Source organism: Dipodomys ordii, unplaced genomic scaffold (assembly GCF_000151885.1).
Source record: "Dipodomys ordii isolate 6190 unplaced genomic scaffold, Dord_2.0 Scaffold33, whole genome shotgun sequence".
NCBI lineage: Eukaryota > Metazoa > Chordata > Mammalia > Rodentia > Heteromyidae > Dipodomys > Dipodomys ordii.
The window spans coordinates 7,358,930-7,385,072 of NW_012267249.1; the positions used below are offsets into that span (position 1 = coordinate 7,358,930).

At 46.7% G+C, this 26,143-nt stretch overlaps 1 protein-coding gene across 2 annotated transcripts; it reads right to left on the reverse strand.

The window, feature by feature from the left end:
* Window positions 1-60: 60 nt before the first annotated feature.
* Window positions 61-25,937, reverse strand: Lrrc41 (leucine rich repeat containing 41). 2 transcript variants are annotated; one of them, XM_013016951.1, is made up of 10 exons: window positions 25,644-25,937; window positions 19,663-19,749; window positions 18,618-18,688; window positions 10,174-11,317; window positions 4,697-4,957; window positions 3,336-3,500; window positions 3,156-3,254; window positions 1,372-1,494; window positions 1,085-1,160; window positions 61-744 (listed from the first exon to the last, which is right to left on the reverse strand). In XM_013016951.1, exons 1-10 carry the CDS (start codon window positions 25,840-25,842, stop codon window positions 525-527), a joined length of 2,445 nt encoding a protein of 814 aa, XP_012872405.1. In that variant the 5' UTR covers window positions 25,843-25,937; the 3' UTR covers window positions 61-524. The 2 variants fall into 2 exon arrangements, with proteins under 2 accessions (XP_012872405.1, XP_012872406.1); XM_013016952.1 differs by lacking the exon at window positions 25,644-25,937 and adding an exon at window positions 18,363-18,425 and having other exon boundaries at window positions 19,663-19,684.
* Between the last annotated feature and the right edge of the window lie 206 nt (window positions 25,938-26,143).

Below are 26,143 nucleotides of genomic sequence, written 5' to 3' on the forward strand. Positions count from 1 at the left end.
GCCCTACAGAGCCCTGATGAATTTTGTTCTCTGGGAGAAAAACCACCAAGAAGGGCTTCATGATGTTTGCCCAAAATTTATTTTATAAGAAAACTTTTTTGGTTAAAAAAAAGAAAAGAATAAAGGTATGAAAGGAACTTGAGACCTGGGAGCAGAGTGGTAAGCCCAAGAGGGAAGAGGCCTGGAAGTGAGCACTCCTACACTGTCTAAAGCTTGGGTCCTTGCTTGAATAGGAAAAGCAGGAACCCTAGGGCAGGGGAGAGGATTGAAAGTGATGATGACTAACATCCTGGCCCAGGGTTCCCAGGGTATTGAATAAGGGGCTCAAAGGCTCTAAACCCAAGTGCGGGAATGCCTCTACAGGGCCCCATCAAGGCATCCAGGACCTCAGTGCAAGGGAAGATGGAAAAAAGACAAAAGGTGACAGATAGAGAACAATAGGTGGTTGGGGATTCTGGGCAGCCCATGCCTCAGCTCCTGCAAGCTGGTGGTACTGAGCATGGTTCTATGAGGTATGGGCCCCATCACATGGTGCTGACATAATCTGCAAAGGCCTGGGATGAGTCCCATGAGTCGCTAACCACGTGGCAGGTGGCCCGGAGCCGCCGGATCGCTTCCCTGGCTGTGACTGCATCCTGGTCCAGCCAGTTCTGGAAAAGGCGCAGGTGACCAAAGGCTCCACGGCCCCAGCGCTCCAGCCGCTTGGCAAATTCCAGAAGCCCATCTGGCTTGATACAATTAGAACTGGTAGGAGTGAGATAAATTATTAGATATACAAGTAGCAACTTATTCTTTTTTTTTTTTTTTTCGGGGCCCGGTTGTGGGGCCTGAACTCTGGGCCTGGGCGCTGTCCCTCAGCTCTTCAGCTCAAGGCTAGCGCTCTACCACTTGAGCCACAGCGCCACTTCCGGCTTTTTTTCTTTTTGCTTATGTGGTGCTGAGGAATCGAACCCAGGGCCTCATGCATGCAAGGCAAACACTCTACCACTGAGCCACCTTCCCAGCCCCGCAACTTATTCTTAAGTATATCCCCATAGTCCCATCCCTTGTCCACCTTCCCTTCACCCCCATCCCCCCAATGTACCTGATGTCCAACTGACAGAGAGAAGAGGAAGAATCTTCTGAGAAGACATCTGCCAGGGCCAGCAGACCAGCATTCCCTGGAGAGAAGGAGAGAAGTGTCCATTACCTTCACTCAAGAAACAATGGTATCTTAACCCAACTCTGACTGAGAAGAAGCCCTCCTAGGTCCCGGAGCCCCAGTTCACTATATTCCAGCCCTCATATCCAAAGGAGAGGTCTTTACCCACTAAGTTTCTATGTCAAAGGCCTGGCTCCTTCCCTCTTCCCTCCCCAGGGTCTGGCCCCCACCCAGTCGGTTCCCAGGCAGCCGAAGGCCTTTCAGTGTGGAGTTGCCCTTCATAGCAGCCACCATCTCAGGCAGGAATTGGGCTGGGCGCTTCTCAAACAGACGACAGAAGGAGAAGGTAATCTCTGTCAAGAGAAATAAGAGTAAACACCAATGGCTGCCTTAGGACTGCTGTTACTCCTCTACCCTAGGAAACCCAAAGAAGGTATATGAACATTTTGTAGAGGCCCAGAAGACAGGAACTACAGAATTCAAATAAGGAAGCCGGGCTCTGGTGGCTCAAACCTGTAATCCTAACTACTCAGGAGGTTGAGATCTGAGGATCGCAGTTCAGAGCCAGCCGGGGCAGGAACACTGGTGAGACTCTTATCTCCAATTAATCACCAAAAAACCGGAAGTGGTGCTGTGGCTCAAACTGGTAGAGTACTAGCTTTGAGCAAAAGTGTTCAGGGGAGCCGGGTGCCAGTGGCTCACGCCTGTAACCTATCTACTCATGAGGCTGAGATCTGAGGATCATGGTTCAAAGCCAGCACAGGCAGGAAAGGCTGTGAGACTTATCTCCAATAAACCACTAGAAAACTGGAAGTGGTGCTGTGGCTCATGCGGTAGACCTCTTGCCTTGAGCTGAAGAGCACAGGAACAGCGCCCAAGCCCAGAGTTCAAGCCCCATAACCGACAAAAACAAACAAAACAGACAAAAGTGTTCAGGGACAACTCCCAAGCCTTGAATTCAAACCCTATTACTGAAAAAAAAAGTTCAAATGAGGAATACAATGCTCACTGGAAAGTGGATTCTATAGACAATTTCCATTCATTTCCCACAACCAGACCCCTGCTGCATCCTAGAAGAAAAGACTTGTGGCTCAAATGGCAGAACTTACTCTCACAGGGAGAAAAGATTTTAGCTGATCCATCCTCAACCTCTAATGCCTTGTCCCATGTAAAGATGGGGATTAGAGTGAATTTTCTGAGGGGAAACAAGCTCACTGAGGTGTTTTTTTTTTTTTTTTGTCTGTCGGTCATGGGGCTTGAACTCTGGGCCTGGGCATTGTCCCTCAACTCTTCAGGTCAAGGCTAGTGTTCTACCACTTGAGCCACAGTGCCACTTCTGGGTTTTCTGGTGGTTTATTGTAGGTAAGAGTCTCAAGGACTTTGTTGCCCAAGCTGGCTTTTGTTTTTGTTTTTTTGGGTCTGGTCGTGGGGCCTGAACTCTGGGCCTGGGTGCTGTCCCTCAGCTCTTCAGCTCAAGGCTAGCGCTCTACTACTTGAGCCATAGTGCCACTTCCGGCTTTTTTCTTTATGTGGTGCTGAGGAATTGAACCCAGGGCCTCAAGCATGCAAGGCAAGCGCTCTACCACTGAGCCACCTTCCCAGCCCCCTGCCCAAGCTGGCTTTTAACCGCGATCCTCAGATCTCAGCCTCCTGAGTAGCTAGGATTATAAACTTGAGCTACCAGTGTCCAGCTACTGAGGTTTTTTTTTTTGGTCATGGGGCTTGAACTCTGGGCCTGGGTGCTATCCCTGAGCTCTTTAACCCAAGGTTAGTGTTCTACCACTTGAGCTACAGCACCACTTCTGGCTTTTTTCTGCTTATTGGATGCTGAGGAAACAAACGCAGGGCCTCATGCATGCAAGGCAAGCACTCTACCACTGAGCTACCTTCCCAGCCCCAGGTCTTATCTTTTGTAGCTGATACAAGGACCAAGAAAAGCACAGTGGTTTGCTCACTTAGTGGTAGAGCCACAATGAGGACCCAGGAATGCCAAGATTCTAGATTGGGAGTTTACCTTGAAGAGTCAGATTCTGTAGCAAAAAGAGCACCTCAGTCTGACAGTCAGCCAAGTTCATGTCATGAAAGCTCAGCCTCTTCAGGGCTAGGTTGTACTCTGAAAAGAAGGTAGATGACCCTTAGCTCTCCCCGCAAAAGGAATGCTAGGTCCACATGTACCCTTTACCTAGGTCCTTACCTTTGAGTGTCTGTAACACAAGCCCAAAATCCTGGGGGGAAGCAAAGGTGGCACTATCCAGAGACAGCTGCTGCAGAGAACCTGAGGCCTTCAGAACAGAGCAGAGCAGAGGGGCTGGCTGCGCTCCTCGTGGAAATCCCATCTCCAGCTGTTCCAGGCAGTTCTCTGAATAGGGAGAAAATCTTGTAGCCACCTATCTCTACTCACCCCATAACAGGTTCCATCCTTTCTGGGGTACACTTAGAAAATCATTTAAAGAGTTGGGGATGTAGCTCAGTGGTGTAATGCTTTCATGGCATATTTAAGGCCCTGGGTTCAATACCTAGCCCCACCAAAAAAGAAAAAATTAGTTCTTAAGAGCTTAAGACATAATTAAATCTAACAGGGTGTACATAGTGCTGGGATATAAGAAGTAGGATATAGGGGGCTGGGAAGGTGGCTCAGTGGTAGAGTGCTTGCCTTGCATGCATGAGGCCCTGGGTTTGATTCCTCAGCACCACATAAACAGAAAAAGCTGGAAGTGGTGCTATGGCTCAAGTGGTAGAGTGCTAGCCTTGAGCTGAAATGCCGAGGGACAGCATGCAGGCCGAGTTCAGGCCCCACTACAGACCAAAACAAAAAAAAAAGGATATAGGGACATGTACCAAGGACTGAATCTAGTCAAGTGTGTGTATGTGTATATGTGTGTGTGCGTGTGTGTGTGTGTAGGCTAGTGCTCTACCACTTGAGCCACAGCTCTACTCCTGGCTTTTTGGTTAATTGAAGATAAGAGCCTCATAGACTTTTCCTGCCTGGGCTGGCTTTTAATAGTGATCCTCAGAACTCAGACTAAATAGCTAGGATTACAGGCCTGAGTTACTGGCATTGGCTTTATCTTGTTCTCTATCTTGAATGATGCCCCAAGTTTCAGCCCCAGTACTGTTCTTGATTTAGACCCTTTTTCTGGAGACTAAGCTGCCATGGCTACTCTATTGAGTTGGCAGTTTGTACAGTCCAAGATTATTCTAAAGAATGACAGTCCATGGGGCTGGGAAGGTGGCTCAGTGGTAGAGCGCTTGCCTTGCATGCATGAGGCCCTGGGTTCGATTCCTCAGCACCACATAAGCAAAAAGAAAAAAACAAAAAAGAAAAAAGCCGGAAGTGGCGCTGAGGCTCAAGTGGTAGAGCGCTAGCCTCGAGCTGAAGAGTTGAGGGACAGCATCCAGGCCCAGAGTTCAGGCCCCACAACTGGACCTCCCAAAAAAAAAGAATGACAGTCTAAAGGAGGAGCGTAATACAGAGAAGCCATGAATGAGAAGTAGTCCCCCACTTTCCCACAACTGTATTATGGAAGGTGTACGTGTGCACAGTGCTTCCATCACCTGGTATCTCCTCATCCCCAATTATGTGGCTAGGGGACCCAGCATTCCCTGGCACAGCAGGGTTGTCTCTCTGGCTCGGGTGGTCAACACGAATAGAGAGGACCCGCAGCAGGGGCAGGGCTCGCACAATGGCACGTGTCAGTTCCAGGATGGGCAGTGGTGAGAACAGGTCGCTGAGATGGAGGGCACGGAGACGGCATCCAACTTGGCCTGATAGGGCCCGCAGGCTGTCTAGCAGGCGGAAGATGTTAGAGCCCAAGCCTATGGTAAACAAGAGAGTTTAAGTCAGTCATATGTGAGTTTCAGTAGGGCTAACATTGAAAAAGAACTTCAAATATTTGTATTGACTACTATTAAGTCAAGCTTTGGATCTGACTTTTTTTTTTTTTTAATTTGCCTTCTTAGTCATCTGTCTCGCTTTTTCCGAGGTAACCAGCAAACTGATGCCTACTATACTGGGCTATGCCCTCAGGAAGCATCAGTCAAAGCACAGCTATAGGACATGGCAGGGCAGCGTGCGATTAGTAGCAGAATGCTAGGCCCAGATAGCAGTTCTGTTTATTTCCTAAATAGGCAAGGACTTGAAGGAAGTATTAGATTCTAGAGGGTGGGATATAGAGCCACTATTGTAGAAAGTCCCGAAAGCTAGTTTAAAGAGCTTAATTTCATAGGCCATGGAGAGCACCTGTTAAATGGAGAGCATGATGACAATCCAGTAGGGAAAGCTTTACAAGAATCAGTGGGTGGGAATGAGTTAGAAGAGGCCCATTTTTAGGCCGGGGATGTGGCTCACTTAATAGTTTTTGCCTAGTATGCATACCAGTGCTGGGGTTTGACTCCCAGTTCAGAAGAAAAACTAAAATGGATCTGGGAAGGTTGTAATTATTTATTGCCACAGGTAAATCTTTCCCTGGGTTATATAGACATGAATTCACTCAACTAAAATATACAGTGTCTCCTAAATATGTACATATATTTCTCAATATTGTCTAATAAAATGTGGAACTGGGCTGGGAAGGTGGCTCAGTGGTAGAGTGCTTGCCTTACATGCATGAGGCCCTGGGTTTGATTCCTCAGCACCACATAAGCAGAAAAAGCTGGAAGTGGCACTGTGGCTCAAGTGGTAGAGTGCTAACCTTAAGCTGAAGAGCTGAGGGACAGCCCCCAAGCTCAGAGTTCAGGCCCCACGACCAACAACAAAAATAGCAAAAAAAAAAAAAAGCTGAACAGTGCCTAGGCCCTGAGTTCAAACCCCAGGACTACATCCCTAATCCCCAAATGTAGAATAGGAAGTACAGGTATAGCCCAAATAGCTAAAGTGCCAGCCTTGAACAAAAATGCCAAGTGAGTGTGAGTTTAAGCTCCAGTACCAACACACACACACACACACACACACACACACACACACACTTTCTAAAAAGTGGAATTAAAAATGTGATTGGAAGCCAGGCGCTAGTGGCTCACACCTATAATCCTATCTACTCAGGAGGCTGAAATTTGAAGATCTTGGTTCAAAGCCAGCCCAGGCAGCAAAGTCCATGAGACTCTTATCTCCAATAAACCACCAGAAAACCTAAGTGACGCTGTGGCTCAAGTGGCAGAACGCTAGCTAGCCTTGAGCTAAAGAACTGAGGGACAGCACCCAGGCCCAAGCCCCACAACTGCCAAAAAAAAAGTGGTTGGAGCCGGATGCCAGTGGCTAGTGCCTGTAATCCTCACTACTCAGGAGGATAAGACCTTCGGATCGAGGTTCAAGGCCAGCCCAAACAGGAAAGTCCATGAGACTTATCTCCAATTAACCACCAGAAAATGGGAAGTGGTGCTATGGCTCAAGTGGTAGAGTGCTAGCTTTGAGCTGAAGAGCTGAGGGACAGCACCCAGGCCCAGAGTTCAAGCCCCATGACACCTCCCCTGCCTCAAAAAAGAAAAAAAAAAAAGGATAGGAATCAAGGAAGCAGAGTAGAATAGAATTATAAAAATGGGCACTTAACATAAAGTCTGACTTAGTAAAGTCCTTCCAGTTGGATCCTAAAGAATATTAAGGAGGCCAGGTGCCTGTGGCTCCTGCCTATAATCTTAGCTTCTTAGGAGGCTGAGACCTGAGGATTGAGGTGCAAAGCCAGCCTGGGCAGAAATGTCTGTGAGACTCTTATCTCCAGTTAACCACCAGAAAACTGAAAATGGTCCTGTGGCTTGAGCAGTAGAGCGCTTGCTTTGATAGCACCTAGGCCCAGAGTTCAAGCCCCATGACCAACAACAACAAATTATCTATCTATCTATCTATCTATCTATCTATCTATCTACCTATCTATGAGATAGGCTAGAAGGTATATACAGAGGACTAGAGTAGAAAGTGACAGTTCAAAATTGAAAAAAAAAATTCCTGGTGTATGAAGGGCAAAGTGATAATAGGATGGAAGAGACATTTAAGGTAACATACAGAAGTGAACAGGAAGCTAGGCACCGGTGGCTCATGCCTGTAATCCTAGCTATTCAGGAGGCTGAGATCTGAGGATTGCAGTTCAAAGCCAGCCCAGGCAGGAAAGCCTGTGAGACTTTTTTTTTTTTGGTCGGTTGTGAGGCTTGAACTCTGGGCTTGGGCGCTGTCCTTGCACTCCAGCTCAAGGCGAGCGCCCTACCTCTGGAGCCACAGCACCACTTCCACTTTTTAAGTGGTTTGTTGGAGATAAAAGTCTTATGGACTTTCCTGCTTGGACTGGCTTTGAACCTCGATCCTCAGATCTCAGCCTCCTGAGTAGCTAGGCATGAGCCACCAACGCCCGGCGGCTTGTGAGACTTTTTTTTTTTTTTTTTGGGTGTCTGGTCGTGGGGCCTGAACTCTGCATGCAAAGCATGCACTCTACCACTAAGCCACCTTCCCAGCCCTTGTGAGACTCTTAACTCCAATTAGCCACCAGAAAAAGCTGTAAGTGGCACTGTGGCACAAGTGGTAGAGTGGCTCGTCTTGAGCTGAAGAGTTCAGGGGCAGCACCCTGGCCCAGAGTTCAAGCCCCATAACAGAAAAAAAAAGTGAACAGGAATGAAAGTGTCATGGCTGGGTGTGGTAGTGCATATAAGAGGGCTGCAAATTAGATCTAGAATCTATAGCACGATCTTAAGATAGGGTGAAGGAAGCAACAGTAGGAATTTTGAATGACATTTGTGTTTGAAAGAGTATGTGTGCTGCAATGCAGACAAAGGAGTCCTGGTGAGGAGAAACGATTGTCTGAATTAAAGATGTGGAGATAAAAATAATGATTTAGGGGCTGGGAAGGTGGCTCAGTGGTAGAGCACTTGCCTTGCATGCCTGAGGCCCTGGGTTTGATTCCTCAGCACCACATAAAAAGAAAAAAGCTGGAAGTGGTGCTGTGGCTCAAGTGGTAGAGTGTTCGCCTTGAGCTGAAGAGCTGAGGGATAGCGCCCAGGCCCAGAGTTCAGGCCCCACAACTGAACCCAAAATAAATAAATAAAATAATGATTTGGCTAGGAATGTGGCTTAGTGGTAGTGTTTGCCTAGCATGCATGAAGCTGAGTTCAACTCCTCAGTACCACATAAACAGAAAAAGCCAGAAGCGGCCCTGTGGCTTAAGTGGTAGAGTGCTAGCTTTGAGTAAAAGAAGCTCAGGAACTGAGCTTTGAGTTAAAGTGCCAGAACTGGCAAAAACAAACAAACAAAACTGGATTTGAGTCAAGATAGGACATGACAAATGCATTTGGAGGAAAGACAATTACATGAGTTCAAGGAGATTCTGGGTTGCATGGAGTGATATCTAGTAACCTGCTGGATAAAATGGAGTCTAAGATTTGGGATAATGTTATAGAATGGGCCATCTTTAGCATAGCTGGCCACTGAAGCTACAAGAATGGATAATATATCCAGGAAGAGTATGTAAACTGGAAGAAACAGAAGGTAGAAACAATGTTCAGAGGGAGAAGAGTCCAATTTCTAGTTCTCACAGGAATAGGTAAAGTATGCACTGTATCTAGTAACATGGACTTTGGAGGCCTAAGTCCCTCTATAGGGGTGAGCATGGAGAAGCTGAAGTGTGGCTATGGAGGTGGGGCAGATGAATTATGTTTATGAAGAACAGGAGAGAAGGGACAGAGGGAGGTGGTGTTTTTGACCTGTCTTAATGTTTAAATAATGAAGGAAAAAGTGGGAAGAAGGGAAGTAGTGTACAATGTTTTAAAAGTATGGATTTTTAACTAGGTGCCAGTGGTCTATAATCCTAGCTGCCCAGGAGGCTGAGATCTGAGGATCATAGTTTGAAGCAGGAAAGCCAAGGAAACTTTATCTCCAATTAAGCACCACACACACGAAGTACAGATTCTGAAGTGGTTATATGAATTTGAATCCGGGCTCTACAGTGTATCCTAGGGCAAGTCACTTGACCACTTGATTATTGTAGAATTAGTATAGACTACTTAAAACGTCTGATACTCTCATAAGTATGCAAAATTATCACTTCCATAAGAAAGGAGGAGGCATGGATCAAGCGCACAGGGAAAACAGCCTAGGTGACCCGATCCACTGTTAAGAAAAAGAATGACGTAGACATAGAGTTTATTGGCTGAAGGAATTAATTTTCTTTTTGCAGGTGAAGCCATCTGGTGAGATAGCAAAAAAAGGGGGTTGGAACTGGCAGAATAGGAATGGGAGCTGATGTTGAAAACAGGTCTTATGAGGTTGACTATAAATGAATAGTAGGCACCATTTGCATTAGCTGTGTGATTTTTCTCTAGCAGTGCTTAGCAACCTAAGCTGATTGCTGCATTTAGCTGAGCATAAGCAGGTGGGAAAGAAATGAAGCCTGCCTTGGCGATTTGATGCTCTTACTTTGGGGCCTTGTAGAAACAGCTGATTTGATGTGGCTAACTTGTCATCTTGTTTCCTATATCCATCCACCTGATAAATCTTTTTAGTACCACATTGGGGCTTGAACTGAGGGCTTCTCACACTTGCTTAGCTTTTTCCACTCAAAGCTGGCAGTCTACCACTTAAGCCACGTCTCCACTTCTGGCATTTTATTGGTTAACTGTAGATAAGAGTCTTGCAGAGGAGCTGAGAAGGTGGCTCAGTGGTAGAGCGCTTGCCTTGCATGCCTGAGGCCCTGGGTTCGATTCCTCAGCACCACATAAGCAAAAAGAAAAAAGCCGGAAGTGGCGCTGTGACTCCAGTGGTAGAGTGGTAGAGTGCTAGCCTTGAGCTGAAGAGCTGAGGGACAGCGCCCAGGCCCAGAGTTCAGGCCCCACAACTGGACCAAAAAAAAAAAAAAAAAAAGTCTTGTAGAGTTTTCTACCATGCTGGCTTTGAACCTAGATCTTCAGATCTCAGCGTGTGTGTGTGTGTGTGTGTGTGTGTGTGTGTGTACATCCCCAGCTTCCTCTTCCTGATCAGACCCCCAATTCCTCCCTCAGAATTAGACACACAATTTTGTTGGGAGGTCCAAGCCCAGCCCTCCCCTCAAGGTGCTCACCATTGTAGGAGAGCGTAAGGCTCTCTAGAGACACCCAGGAGCTCAGCAGATGGCATAGTGTCAGAGCTGCCTCTGTGGAAAGAGGAACTGTGAATAGCTCCAAGGTGGAGATGCTTCGGAATCGTTGGGAGGCTTCCAGTGTTGGAAGCCCCAGGCAACTAGGATCTGATCCATCCAAAGCTCCGCAGGCCACCTCCCCGATCTCCATCTCTTCACCATCCTCCTTCTCGCCGGCCACAATAAAAACAAAGTCATATAGGTCTTCAGACTCTGCACCAGACCCTTGTCGGGTACGAGCACCCTTCTTCCCTGCAGCTCGTTTGAAGCGCTTTAAGGGCTTGGGCTGTGGAGCTGAGTTAGCTGGAGCCCGTTTAGATGAGGATGTGGAAGAGGAGGCAGAGGCAGAAGAGGTGGCAGCTGGAGCAGAGGATGGCCGCTTGGTACCAGATGCCTCCTGAGAGGTGGCTGGAGGGTGCAGCTCCCTCTTAGAATCTGTCCCACCTGCTGCCAGACTCTCCTGTGTGCTCCGGCGTGTTACGCGAGTGGCAGGTGCAGCCCTGGGCATCTGCTTGACTTCACTCTTCCGCCGAGTGGCCATCAGGGCTGCAGCACACCGCTCAGCAGCATCCCTGCGAGGCCTACGTGAACCCAGCAAGAGAGATCCTTCATCTCGCGATGGGGCCCGGCCTCGAGAGGCCTCTCCACAGAGGCGGCAGGGCAGGTTAGCAGGGCCTGGTTGCCAAAACCCAGCACTCATGGTGAGGATAAGGATGAAAAGGGCTGACTCAGGCACAGGCCAAGAGTATAGGGACACTTGGCTGACAGCCCCATGATGAATGAGCTGGTGCAACAGCTGCCGAAGTGACTGCTGAGCAGCCACATCAGAAAACAGCAGGTGGCGAAACTTAAGGGTGTGCAGGCAGCTGGCCAGGGTCTCCAGAACCCTTCGGTTGGGCTCAGCCACCAGCTCTGTTGCACCCTGCAGCATGTTGCAGATAGTGAGCTGCCGGACATGACGGGAGCTATGCAGAAGAGGCGAGAAGCGCTGGTCACAGAGACGCCTGTCAGAAGACACATCAATGGTCCCACGTAGAACATGGGAAAAAAAGGCCTCCATAAACTTGGCCCGCCAACAGGTCACACTCTGAAAGCAGAGAACATGCCAGAAAGCTATGACACCAAGTACTACCTGGAAACATCCCAATTTCCTTCCAATTGTAAACTACAGAGCCAGGCAATTTTCTAAACATTTTCCAAAAATTAATCTAGTCTTCACATCTTTGATGTATTACTGTTAGCCCAATTTTTACATGTAAGAAAATAGGCACATGAACTGAAGAATAGAAGGGATGTTTTACATTTTGGCGTCCCTTTTTGTAGGGCAGTTGTACAATGGTGCTTATCTGACAAACATGGCATGAAGTCCATGAATATCATGTGTGAAACTATTTTAGTGGTTTCTAAAATGTTTTCTTTTTTTGATGGTGCTGGGGACCAAAGCGAGAGCCTCACATGCTAGATACTAGTGCTATATACCACTAAGCCACACATATAGGTCAGTTTTTATTTTAAGTCTTTGGTATTCTCACTAGGTACTGATGGCCCACATCTGTAACATTAGCCTCTCAGGAGGCTGAGGTGTGAGGACGGAGGAGGCAGATAATTCAAGACACTACTCTCCAGTTAGCTAGCAAAAATGCCAAAAGAGATATGGCTTAAGTAGTAGAGCACCAACTACGGAGAAGGAGGAAGCCAAGTAAAGTATGAAGCTCTGAGTTCAAACCCCAGCATTAACATACAAACTCAAAAGTCCTTGATGTTCTCAATCTTTTTTTTTTTCATTTGAAATAAAGGCGGCACAAAGAGGTTATCACTGGTGTAATACATGGGTAAGTGGTAATCAACATTTGAGCTCAGGAAATCTGTTTCTCAGGATGGCTTCTTTTAATTCTTCCATATTTTATTCTAGAATGTGTTCTCAACTTTCAATTTCTAGCACCACCAGCTTTCTTCAACCCTTTATGACTGAACGTATCTACTTCATTTGTTTGTGTGTGCATGTGTGCTTGCCAGTATTGGGGCTTGAACTCAGGGCCTCTCTTGCTTGGCTTTTTTTCTGGTGGTTAACTGGAGATAATCTCATCGGCCAGGCGCCTGGTAGCTCACGCCTGTAATCCTAGCCATTCAGGAGGCTGAGATCTGAGGATCATGAAACAAAGCCAGCTCGGGCAGGAAAGTCCATGAGACTCTTATCTCCAATAAACAACTAGAAAACCGGAAGTGGCACTGTAGCTCAAACGGTAGAGCGCTAGCCTTGAGCTGAAGAGCTGAGGGACAGCACTCAGGCCCAGAGTTCAAGTCCCATGACTGACCAAAAAAAAAAAAAGAAAAAAGAATCTCATGGATGCTGGGGGCTGGTGGCTCACGTCTATAATCCTAGCTACTCAGGAGGCTGAGATCTGAGGATAGTGATTCAAAGCCAGACAGGGCAGAAAAGACCGTGAGACTCTTATCTCCAATAAACCACTCAGAAAACTGGAAGTGGTGCTGTGGCTCAAGTAGTAGAGCACTAGCCTTGAGCTGAAGAGCTGAGGGACAGCACTCAGGCCTAGAGTTCAAGCTCCATGACGGACAAAACCAAAACAAAACAAAACAAAAAGAATCTCATGGACTTTCTTGCCTGGGCTGGCTTTGAACTGCAATCCTCAGATCTTAGCCTCCTGAGCAGCTAGGATTACAGATGTGCAGCACCAGCACCAGCACCTGGCTCCAAGGTATATTTGATCTCTCTGGTGAACAGGCACTCAGCTTGCTATGGACATCTTCTGTAGATACCTACTTTATAGCAATGTTGTGAAAATCAAATGAGAGTGCAGGTTAAAGGTCTTTGAAGCAGCCTAGCACCAGTGCTCACATCTGTAATCCTAGCTACTCAGGAGGCTAAGATCTGAGAATTGCAGTTTAAAGCCAGCCCCAGCAGGAAAGTCTGTGAGACTTTTACCTCCAATAAACCACCAAAAAACCGGAAGTGGCGCTGTGGTTCAAGTGGTAGAGCACTCACCTTAAGCTGAAGAGCTCAGGGACAGTGCCTGGGCCCTGAGTTCAAGCCCCACAACCAACCAAAAAAAAAAAAAAGTTTCTGAAGCAAAGACAGAAGGGGCCTAAGATTACTCAAGTTACAGTCCTTCTCTGTGCTCTGTCTCCATTTTTTCATCCCAGAGTCACACTCAATTTCTATCTGGCATTCTTAGGGGACAGCCCTCCAGTATCTTCAGGCAAAAGTGTATTTCCTTTGCCCTAGCTTTTTCCCTAGTCTGTACCTACTATGCTAATAATTGGGAATAATTTCTTCATGCTTGAGCTGCCTGCAAGTCAGCAACAGAGAAGGGCTTTGTTCACCAGCAGCAGGACATTAGGAGAGCAGGAAAAATATATACCTGGCAACCAGATCTCTGCTGCATTTATTGTTTGCCAGTGTTTGGCATTAAACAGAATGCTAAATATGCTAACAAGCAGTTTTTTAGGCTATACTCCCAATCCCCTGCTCAGCTTTGAATGGAGGTAGAGGATATTCTTGAGTACTTCAGGTTCTACTTCACTAGCACTCTTCCTACAGAGCTTCTGGGCCAAAAATTTATTTATTTTTCCCTTTGCTGGGTGGGAGGGAGCAGTAGTGAGGCTGAATTCAGGGCCTTGAGTTCTCCTTGGCTTTTGTTCATGATTGGTGCTCTACTATCACTTGGAGCCACGCTTTCCCCTTTCAGCCTTTTTTTTAGCTGAAAGAGCTCTGCCTAGGTGGGCTTTGAACCTTAATCCTCAGATCTCAGCTTTCCAAGAAGCTAAGATTATAAGTGGGAGCCACTGGCATCTAGCCTTTTTTTTTTCTTTTTTTAATGGAGGATCTTCTTTTGTACGCAGGTTGGCCTCAGACTATGATCCTTCCGCTTCAGCCTTTTGAGTGCCAAGATTATGGGCATGGTGGTACACTATCACACCCAGGTTGAGTCCTGACAAACATTTGCAAATTAACTCTAGCAAGGTTTCAACTTCCCAACTGAGACAGACAGATGTAAGGTTGTTTTCTGCATGAGGCATGAAGGTCAGATAGCTGAGTACTAAACATTTCTAGACATATTAATGGTTGCAGACAATAGGAAAGAATATTTGAGGATGGAATACCTTGGACACGTACTAACTGCAGTAAGCAGCATGTTCAAAAATAAGCACTCCAGAGCCAAACTACTTCAACTTTAATCCTGGTGCTGCTACACACTACCTGCAACCTTAGACAGTTATTTTACCTCCCCCCCCTCCAGTTGTGGGGCTTGAATTCTGGGCTTGGGTGCTGTCCCTGTGCTCTTTAGCTCAAGGCCAGTGCTCTACTGCTTGAGCCACAGCACCACTTCTGGTTTTCTAGTGGTTTTATTGGAGATAAGAGTCTCATGGATTTTTCTGCCTGGGCTGGCTTTAAACCGTGATCATCAGATCTCAGCCTCCTCACTAGCTAGGCGTGAGCCACCAGTGCCCGGCTATTTTACCTCTTTCTTGTCAGTTTCATTTCTAGAGGGAAGGAGGTAACTATACTAACATAACAGGACTGAGTAAATGTGTAAAGTTAGTTGTCACAGTTATCTTAATGGCTCATGAGTTAATGCACAGGCAAACAGCAGCTCACTGCATTTTAGTCTATGGCCAATCTTTGGAACAAACTATGCTAAAAGCAGGAAAACACCTGGGAAATCTGGTCTAAGTCACTCATTTTGTGGACTATGAGACAGGCAATGCAAAATTCTTTTGCATGAGGGTAAGGGAAATGAGGCACTGCCAATGAGATGATGTGACATCTGCCTACTAACATAATCTTCGGCCTACTTCAATGGGCTGGCAGCTTCAGGGACTGACAGGTGAGAAGGAATTGTGTATATAGACTAGGAAGGACTCAATATTTTTCCTGTACTTTGTTAAGAGTCAGTAAATATTCACAAACTATAATGTCCATTTTTGCTTTTCTGGTAATAGAATTATTTTGGGGAATGAAGCAAACCAAAGTAATTTGTAAACCAACTGTGTAATACCTATATATGTGTGTGGATATGTGTGTGTATCTATCTATCTATATATATGTTTGAACATTCAGACAATTCTTTTTTTGTTGTTGTTGGTAGTGGGGCATGAACTCTGGGCTTTAGCATGATCCCTGCGCTCTACAGCTCAAGCCAAGTACTCTACCACTTGAGCCACAGCGCCACTTCCGATTTTCTGGTGGCTAATTGGAGATAAGAGCCTCACAGACTTTCCTGCCTGGGTTGGCTTTGAACTTTGATGCCTCCAGAGTAGCAAAGATTACAGGCGTGAGCCACTGGTGCCCAGCCACTCAAACAATTCTGAATGCTTTCAAATGCTGAGGGTTTTTTTTGTTTTGTTTTGTTTTTGGCCAATCCTGGGGCTTGAACTCAGGGCCTGGGCATTGTCCCTGAGCTTCTTTTGCTCAAGTGTAGCAGCACTCTACCACTTGAGCCACAGCTCAACTTCTGGCTTTTTCTGTTTATGTTGTATTGAGGAATCGAACCCAGGTCTTCATGCTCGCTAAGCAAGAACTCTACCACTAAAGTCACATTCCCAGCCCCTGCCGAACCCAGGTCTTCATGCTCGCTAAGCAAGAACTCTACCACTAAAGTCACATTCCCAGCCCCTGCTGAGAGTTTTGTTGTTGTTGTTTGAAACATTTTACCACCATGTATTTAAATATTTATTTGGTTCTTTGAGACAAAGTCTCCCTTATGTAACTCAAGCTGACCTGAACTTACAGTGTAGCTCAGATAGGCCTGAAACTTTTTTTTTTGGGGTCCAGTTGTGGGGCCTGAACTCTGGGCCTGGGTGCTGTCCCTCAGCTCTTCAGCTCAAGGCTAGCGCTCTACCACTTGAGCCACAGCGCCACTTCTGGCTTTTTTCTTTTTGCTTATGTGGTGCTGAGGAATTGAACCCAGGGCCTCATGCATGCAAGGCAAGCGCTCTACCACTGAGCCACCTTCCTAGCCCCAGGCCTGAAACTTGAAAACCTTTTGCCCTCGTGCAGGAATTAGAAGTGTGTACTACTGTGCATGTTATTTATTTATATTTTTTATGGAAAGCTACATTTCTGGGTTTTTGGTGATTAATTGGGAGATGAGATGGGAGTGTCATGCCATAATAAAAATGACTTTGTTATTATTTTGAAAATATAGGTGTAACAATAATTAGTAAACTAATCTATTAGTAAACTAATTTATTCACTTATTGCTATGTAGGGGTTCAAACCCAATGAACCACACTCTATCATGCTCTGCCAATGAACCACATTCTCACAGTCCTATTATTGAGTATTTAAATTGTTTCTATTTATTTCTTTGGGGAGTGATACTGGCATTTCAACTTTAGAACTTTATCCTTGTTAGGCAGGTAAGACTACCTCTTGAGACATACTCTCAGTCCTCTGCTTCAGTTATTTTTCAGACAGGATTGTGTGTGTGTGTGTGTGTGTGAGAGAGAGAGAGAGTCCTGGGGCTTGAACTCAGGACATAGGTACTACTCCTGAGCTTTTCTTTTTCTTTCTCAAGGGTAGTGCTCTACCACTTTAGCCACAGCTCCACTTCCAGCTTTTTGGTGGCTAATTAGAATGAGTCTCACATACTTTTCTGCCAGGCTAGCTTTGAACCACAATCCTCTAATCTCAGCCGCTCCTGAGTGTTAGCTACCAGCACCTGGCTTAGATAGGAACATATGTTTTTGCCTCACTCAGCCTTAGACCAGATCTTCCTATGGCCTCTCTTTGTTCCTAGGATAACAGGTTTGTACTACCATACGATGCTTATTGGTTGAGATGCGGGGGGGTGGGGGTGGGGGATGGGGGGTGGGGGGATGTCTCACTAACTTTTTACCTAGGCTGGCCTTAATTCTCCTGATTGTAGACTCCTCTTATAATTGTTACGTCTTCAAGATAGGAGACTGTGTTTGGACTTCTGATAGCTAAGATATTATCTAATTTGTGGTAATTTTTTTTTTGGTCGGTTGTAGAGCTTGAACTCTGGACTTGGGCGCTGTCCCTGTGCTCTTCAGCTCAAGGCGAGCGCTCTACCACTTGAGCCACAGCGCCACTTCCAGTTTTCTAGTGGTTTATTGAAGATAAGAGTCTCACAGACTTTCCTGCCTGGGCTGGCTTTGAACTGTCATCCTCAGATCTCAGCCTCCGGAGTAGCTAGGATTACAGGCACCTGGCTTGTGGTAATTTTTTACAAATATTTATTAGACTAAATCTGTCCTGTCAATGTGGAGCAAAAAAAGAAATTCTGCAATTCTGAGTTCCTTGTACAACAGACTGTGTCAAGTCATTGTCCAGATTATTTGAATAATGGGAAGCTTAATTATGGAATTAGCTTATTATGAAATTAGCTTATTTCATCAATGATAATCTTAAGAGTTTAAAATTTTTGCATTTAGATTCTCAAAAATATATCTTCCTTTAGCTTTCACCCCACTCCTTCTTCATGTGACAATCATTCAAGTATTTCAAGATGGTTCATGTTTCCCAAGTTGTCTTTTTTCAGGAATAATATCTCATCTTCCAAATGTGACTCACATGATGTTGCTTTGACTTCTTTTTCCATAATCCAGGGATAGATAGACTGACCATTGCCAAACCTGGGAAGATTACTGTTCCTATTGTCCTTCAGCCTATGTTATATTTATATTAATTCATATAACTCAGGGGACAGTCATTATGAGTAGCTTCAGCACATTGTTGAATAAGCCCCTTTTATCTTTTTTATATAAATTGCGGCTAAGCCAGACCCTTCTATCTCCTACTCCAAAGCCTTGCAGTTAGAATTTTTGGAACTGGTGAAAAGATGGTTCGGTTAATTTCTTTCTTTCTTTTTTTTGTCGGTGGGACTTAAACTCAGGGCCTGGTGCTGTTCCTGAGCTCTTTCACTCAAGGCTAGTGCTCTACCACTTTGAGCCACAGCTCCACTTCTGGTTTTCTGGTAGTTAACTGGAGATAACAGTCTCACAGACTTTCTTGCCCGGGCTGGCTTTGAATCGCAATCCTCAGATCTCAGATTCCTGAGCAGCTAGGATGACAGGTGTGAGCCACCAGTGCCTGGCTTGGTTCTGTTAATTTCATTTTGTTAGATTAAGCATTGCATCAACTCTACCAAGTATTCCATGAATCCTGGCTCTTCCATCCACTGGGATCATATGCTTCTCTGTTTTGTGTCCTATTCAAACATGATGAACAAGCAAGTGAATGACAAACACCCACAACCTTCTGACAAGCCATCTGAGCCCCGCTCCCCAATCCATCCCATCTCTGCCCCAACACTTTACCACTTGCCAGCTTGTGTATGTGTGCTATTTCTCATTTACCTGTGCAGGCTTAGGCTACAGTTCTACCTGGCATCTTAACTTACTTCCAAACTGGAAGGTCTAGTCTTCATCAGTTCATCCCATAGTCGGCGCCAAATAGCCTGGGTGGAGAGACCTGAAGGAAAAAATATGAAATATCATACTTGGCAGTTTGCTGGCCACCATGAGTGAAGTGTATCAGGCTTTCATGTTGTCTTCTGGCTTCACATGGCACAGTGGTTAGAACACTAGCTCTAAAGACACTGTGTAGATCTGAATGTCAGCATGGTAGATTTTAGCTGTGGAATCTTGGGTAAGTTATTTATCTATACTTGAAATTCTTCATTTGTAATATATACCTAATAACATCTGTTTTATAAGTTGGTAAAAGGATTAAATAAGCAAATGATTTTCTCAGGGTAAAGTATCTAGGACAACACTTGGCACATTAGGGCTAGAGAAATACTCGCTGTTAACACATGTATCCAAAGAAGGGAGGCAGCTTGGTGAAAGAAAAAATAAGGGAGTCAGTTGTAGGTTCTACTGGCTTTGCTATTAATTGTATCACTTTTATCAGAATAGTAGGGATCATATACTTGCTTTGTATTTCACACTGTAGGGAGTTGTATAAGAAAGCAGGTATAAGCGAGGTGCTGGTGGCTCATTCCTGTAATCCTAGCTACCCAAGAGGCTGAGATCTGAGGATTGCAGTTTGAAGCCAGCCCAGGCAGGAAAGGCTGTGAGATTCTTAGCTTCAATTAACCACCAGAAAAAAGTTGGAACTGGAGCTATGGCTCAAGTGGTTAGCCTTGAGCAAAAAGGAGTTTAGGAACAGTGCCCAGGCACAGAGTTCGAGCCCTAGGACTAGAGGCCGAGGGCTGGTGGAGGGAGAAAGTATGAGGTTACTTTCTTTCTTTTATGAGTACAATATATCTTGGTCAATGTTATAAGCCTTCCATTGTTCTCCCCCACATCCATCCATGCCCTCAAGTAAGGTTACTTTTTGAAAAGCATAAAGTTCTGTGTGGGTATCACTTATAATAGTTACCTGAAAAATATCACTGTGTTTTTTTTTCATAATCGCTAAGAAAGAGGCAGAAAGATACTTACCTTTCTTGAGGGCAGTTTCCTCAATTCTCTCCAAGTAATATATATTGAGCAGAGGTAAGATGCTTTGAAGTATTGGGCCTGGGAGGGCTACAAAAACAAACAAACAGCAAGTTTACTTTTCCACTTCCCCAGGGTTCCAAGCATTATTTATTCTATTGGAAATGAAAATAGTAGGGTAACCATCACATTTGACAAATGAAACCCAGAACAGCTAGCTTAGGTCTCTTCTAAACTCTTGTCCATTTACATTAGCACTCAGTTACATGTGGAATTTCAGGAGCAAGGATAAAATAACAAAACAAGCTGTTCCTAAACAAGTAGCAGTGTTCAATTCACAATCACATTGAATGAACTGTTCTATATTTAAAAGGTCCGACCAAATATGTGTCTTCTTCTTAATCTGGGCTAATATAAGCTTCTTACTTTGCCTCCTATACTTCAGCTATACTAAGCTATTTTTTCCATGTATCTGCTGCTTTTTGCCTCTGCTGCTGTTCTATCCAACAAGAATGTCCTTGTGGGGCTGGGAAGGTGGCTCAGTGGTAGAGTGCTTGCCTTGCATGCACGAGGCCCTGGGTTTGATTCCTCAGCACCACATAAGCAGAAAAAGCCGGAAGTGGCCCTGTGGCTCAAGTGATAGAGTACTAGCCTTGAGCTGAAGAGCTCAGGGACAGCACCCAGGCCCAGAGTTCAGGCCCTACAATCGACAACAAAGAAAAAAAAAGTTAAAAAAAGAAAGAAAGAAAGAAAAAGAATGTCCTTGTACCTTCAGCATATTAATACTGAATTTTCAATTATCATAAGCCATTTAATTAAACCCTTCCTGAATCCCTTTCCACTCTTTCAGATTGAGCACTTCCATTTTTTGAGCCACCACTATATTCTGAACATAGTGTTTCTTATAATGAACAGTAATAATTAGGCCAGTAGCTTGCATCTATAAAGTTGCAGCTACTTGGGAGGATAGAGGTTCAAGGAAGCTCCTCAAATTTTTTGTTCAAGGCAAAAAGTTAACAGGCATAGCAACAGGTATAACAACTAACAAGGTGTAGCATGGTGTTTTGTGCAACACATGCAAGGAGGAGGATCAAGGTCCCAGCTGGAAAGGAGAAAAGCATGAGACTTTATCTGAAAAATAAAGGAAAAAGGGCTGAGGGCCTGGTTTAAGTGGGAAAGCACTAGATAAAATATATATACTCTGAATTCACTATATCTTTTTTTTTATTATTAACTGTATTTTTTTTGTCTTTTCTTTTTTGGTACTGGAGATCGAACCCAGGACATTGCACTTGCTAGGCAAGAGCTTTGCCACTGAGCTATATCCCAGCCCTGAATTCACTATATCTTAAAACCAGATTTGGTCAACCTCTCTAGTTCTGAAAGGGATTACAATAGACTAAAGGACTGAACAAATCTAGGTGAAATCCTGATTATTATTATTTTGTCAGTGATGGGGCTTGAACTCTGAGCCTGGGTGTTTGTCCCTCAGCTCTTCAGCTCAAGGCGAGTGCTCTACCATTTGAGCCACAGCACCATTTCCAGTTTTCTAGTGGTTAAATGGAGATAAGAGTGTTATGGACTTTCCTGCCCAGGCTGTCTTTGAACCGCTATCCTCAGGTATCAGCATCCTGAGTAGCTAGGATTATAGGCATGAGCGATCAGCACCTAGCTGAAATGTGAATTCTTTTTTTGTTTTTGGTCTTGTCAGTCATGGGGCCTGAACTCTGGGCCTGGGCACTATCCTTCAACTCTTCAGTCAAGGCTAGTGCTCTACCACTTGAGCCACAGTGCCACTGCTGGTCTTTTCTGCTTATGTGGTGCTGAGGAATCGAACCCAGGGCCTCATGCATACAAGGTAAGCACTCTACCACTGAGCCAACTTCCCAGCCCTGAAGAGTGAATTCTTGAATGAATTATTTAACCTCTTTAGTCTGTTTCCTTCATTTTAAAATAGAGACATAAATTACTACCTCATGATACTGTTGTGAAAATTGAAAATTGGGGCTGGGAAGGTGACTCAGTGGAAAAGGGTTGCCTTGCATGCCTGAGGCCCTGGGTTCGATTCCTCAGCACCACATAAGCAAAGAGAAAAATGCCGGAAGTGGTGCTGTGGCTCAAGTGGTAGAGTGCTAGCCTTGAGCTGAAGAGCTGAGGGACAGTGCCCAGGCCCAGAGTTCAGGCCCCACAACCGGACCCCAAAAAAAAAAAAAAAAGAAAATTGAAAATTGAATATCTTGCTTAAAATCTGTTTAAGCCAATGCCTGGCCACAATAAAATCACTAAATATTAACTATTATATTTATTCTGCCAATACATATTTGGTCAGACCTTTTTAATACTGAATGATTATGACTGTGAACTAATTCACTTACAAACAGCTTATGTGGGGTTTTCTTGCTACTGACAGAATAAACATCAAGTATAAGTTTTTGGAGTGTACCAAAACTTCCATTGTATGGTCCTTTTTTTTTTTTTAAGTAATTGGTGATGGTACTGGGGCTTGGACCCAGGGCCAGGGTGCTCTCCCTTAGCCCTTTTTTCCTTTTTCTTTCTTTCATGCACAGGGCCTAGGGTCTGTCTTTTAGTATTTTTGTTCAAGACTGGACTCTAGCACTTGAGCCACAGCTCCCCATTAGTACTTTTGCTAGTTAATCGGAGATGAGTGTCATGGACTTTCCTGCTGAAGCTGCCTTCAAACACAATCCTCAGATTGTAGCCCCTGGTGCATGGGTTCCACAATCTACTTTTTATCTTTACTAGTGGAATAAATGTACAATCTAGTACAATTCCTTCAATAAGTAGTGAAGATACCTGTTGAATGAAAGTAATAATTCCCTATGGCATTATGGTAATGTAGGCTATCTCATCTATCATCTAGAGTAACTGCTTTCTTCACCTCTGATTCTCCTAATAACTCTGAATTCTGCTCTTGGTGATGATATTTCCCTCCTCAAAACCCTTCAAAGGTTTTCTATTACATTCAAGACAAAGTTTAAATTTTATATCCTGATATTTGAAGTATAATTTACTTTATTCTGCTGGAGACTTCTCATGATACTCTCTCCCTCTCCATTTCCTTACACAAATTATTTATTAGTCTTCTACCTCCAGGAAGCTGTTCCTACAGAATACCATTTTTAGCCATCTTACTAGACCCTTCTAAAAAGGCCTTTTTTCTTTTCTTTTTTTTTGGTGCTGGTCCTGGGGCTTGAACTCGGGGCCTGTTCTCCTTGCTTGGCTTTTTCTTTTCTTTTTCTTTTTTGCCAGTCGTGGGGCCTGAGCTCAAAGCCTGGGCACTGTCCCCAGAACTTCAGCTCAAGGCTAGAGCTCTACCTCTTGAGCCACAGTGCCACTTCTGGCTTTTTCTGCTTATGTGGTGCTGAGGAATCAAACCCAGGGCCTCATGCATGCAAGGCAAGCAGTCTACCATTGAGTCACCTTCCCAGCCCCTTGCTTGGCTTTTTCTTCTCAAAGCTGGCACTCTATCACTTGAGCCACACTTCTATTTCCAGCTTTTTGCTGATTAATTGGAGAAAAGAGTCTCAAGGACTTTTATGGGTAGGTTGGCTTAAAATATCTTTCCTCAGATGTCAGCTTCCTGAGCAGCTAGGATTATAGGTATGAGCTACCTGAGCTCAGCTTAAAAAGCCTTACTTGATTCTGCCTTTTCCGTGTGACTGTTTTCCTGGTCTAGGCCTACAGGGTTTTTCTTCCTAGTCTCCTTTTATCCCGGCTGAGGACTCAGCCAGGAATAATGGTAGAGGAATGGACTATAGGCATAAATAGAGGAGGAGAATAAAAGAGATTAATAAACGGTTGATTATTTTGCTGAGAAGAGGTAACACAGGAAGAATTTCCTTCAGGGCCTTACTCCTTTCCCTCCAATCTACTACACTTAGTTTGGTTGTCTCCTCTCACAGTCCCAGGACTCCTTGCCTCCTCTTACACACAAACTATGTTCTTTGTTTCTCCATTTTTCTGAAGCGAAGTTCTTCTCTGATTCTTTCCAGCCTGCCTATACCTTTCTTTCATGCTTTCTCTTACAAAGTTGGGGCTCTTCTCTTCTAGTTAGGATTGGCATCTCAAAAGCTTTAGGCTACTACAGCCATACCTTCTCTGACTTCTACATGCCCAGGAAGCTCAGCTCCAGAGCCTTTCCTCCCATTCCCCATAGGTCAGCCTGACCCTTCTCTTCCTAGCTGTGAGGCAAAGGGCTTTTAGATCTGATATCCATATAGAGCCTGAGAAGTTCTAATGTTCTCTTTTCTCACTACATGAAGGCACTTAGGCCTCCTCAGTACTGGTGGCCCTCTACCACTACCAAAGGCTCCTGGATTAGTTCAGGCCTTAAAGGCCTTGGGGCTTATTCTGCAGCCTTAACGCTCCAAAACCACCTCCTCGTGGTGTACCATTCCCTCCCCCCACTGGTCAAGTGTGCTTACATACATGTCTTCACTCCAGACCCGACCAAGGCCTTCCTCCAGGCAGATTCCTTCCCCCATTCCAGCTGAGGCCTCCTGGAGGAACACCCTCCCCCGCAAACTCCAAGGCCAAGGCCAGGAGCCTCCTCTCCGGCCACCTCCCTCCTTTCTGAGCTTCTCCCACAGCCTGGACTATGATGTCCTCCCTCAACTTCACCCTAGCTCTGCACCCCACCCCCATCATGCCCAGCAGTCTGTCAAGCCACGGGTCTTCCCTGTCCCCCAAGCTGTCCGGCCTGCTTTCTCCTTTCAAAAATTTACAGTGTCAGTCCTTCACATCGTGGGCCCGTTTCCCTCACCAGTTGCCAGACTATCTCGTAGTAGCCACCCTGCTGGCGGGCCTTCCTGGGCCCATTTGGCAGTAGGCCTCCCTGCCTCTGTAACCCACCCGATGAACTCGGGTCCAGCAGCCCAACTACTTGCTTCCCCCTTCGCAGTCCCTCTAGCGCCCCAGGCCGCCTGCCTTGGCTGATCAGCCCCAATTGCCCATCCACCAAGGGCCAGCCCTCCCTTGACGGCCGCACTCAGGCCTGGGGCCTCCGTCCACTCGCTTTCGGCCCAAGGCCTCTGTGCAAGGCCTCTTCCCCTCGATGCACCCCTTAACACTCCCGCCCCTCAGTCTGAGACCCTCGGGCCATCGCCTGGCCAGGGGTCCTCGTCGGCCCTTCCCACCAGCCCGTTGCTCCAGCCTTCCTGGCTTGCTGAACAGCTCCCAGCCCTTCCACTAGCTCTCCGCCTTCCTCCCGCTCCGGCCCGTCCGAGCGGATGGTCCCGTGGACCCTGGCGCTCCCCGCTCTGCAGGTAGCTCCGCCGCTCGGTGGGTTCGGCAGCCACCAAGGCCCCGATCACCCGTGCGCTCCGGTCAGCTCTGGTCCGGAAAGCAGGCCGCGGCGCCCGGAGCCTCTCGGCCCGTCCCCCAGCCCCGCTCCATCGCTCCAGACACCTCGGTCCCACCCCGCCCATCGGCTGGGCCCCCGGAGTCTCAACAGCCCGGGTGCGTCCAGCAGACCTCGGAGGCCCCGACCGTCGGTCAGTTTAGGTGGCCCCAGGCCTGGTCTCCTAACCGCACCGCAGAGCCTGCCAATCGCGGCCCCTGGCCCGGGACAGCCTGGGCGGCGGGGCCAGCCCTGCCCGTCGGTTGGACATCTGAGACTGCCCGGTTCGGTCCGGCCCGGCTGATTGTCAGCTCGGTGCCCGCAGCTCGGGCCTGCCAGTCCGGCCTCTGTCGCCCGGGCCCTGCCTACTTTGCCCTGAATCCGGCGCCCTGGCCTCGCCCCCCGCGCCCCCTAGCCAAGCCGCGGTGCTGGTCCACTTGCTCGTTTGCTCTCGGTCTCTGTCCAGCCCTGTCAGTCATGGAATTCGTGCTCCGACCCAACAATCTGGCTTGGAGTGCCTGGGGCCGGGCCTTGCCCCGGGCCTCTCGGCCTCGCCCCCCGCGCCCCCTGGCCGCTGGGCCGCCCCCGCTCGTTGTCAGAGGTAGCCCCTCACCCCGCGACTTACCCCACACCCCGCTCTCCAGAACCCCCATATGGGCGCTCACCGCCCGCCCGCACAGCTCGAACAGGGCGGGGGGAGCGCTAGGGCCCGAGGCCGAGCTCTTCGCTGGCGCCGCCTCCCGGGACGTGGCCTCCATGGTCGTTGCCGCCGCTACCTCACAGAACCAGCAACTCCGGGCGCGCCAGGCCTCGGGCGCCGCCATCTTGGGGAGGTGCGCGAGCCCGAGAGTGACACTCGCAGGCCGCCATCTTGAAAAGGTCAGCAGTTAGGACGGTTCCATAAGCGATATAGGTAAGACTGGAAACTACGGCGAGAGGACTGCCGGACAGATTAGCGTGATCTTCCGTACTCCCAGGAGTTGCCATGAGAATCAATCATTTCCGTCCATGTGTGTGGGCTCAGAGCAGATGAGTAGGTATTTCTTGGCGAAGCTGTCGCTGGGGCCGACGCCGGCCCCCCCTCCCCTCTGCTCCGCGGAGATAGTACAGGCCAATCTGAGCGTG

What these genes read in the sequence shown, in the direction of transcription:
- Lrrc41 (XM_013016951.1), bottom strand. Translation starts at nt 25,842, where the DNA reads ATGGCGGCGCCCGAGGCCTGGCGCGCCCGGAGTTGCTGGTTCTGTGAG. An exon ending in GGAAACTGCCCTCAAGAAAG is followed by an intron (nt 18,689 to 19,662) that starts GTAAGTATCTTT and finishes TTTTTCCTTCAG; the next exon opens with GTCTCTCCACCCAGGCTATT. An exon ending in CTAGACCTTCCAGTTTGGAA is followed by an intron (nt 11,318 to 18,617) that starts GTAAGTTAAGAT and finishes CTCTGCTTTCAG; the next exon opens with AGTGTGACCTGTTGGCGGGC.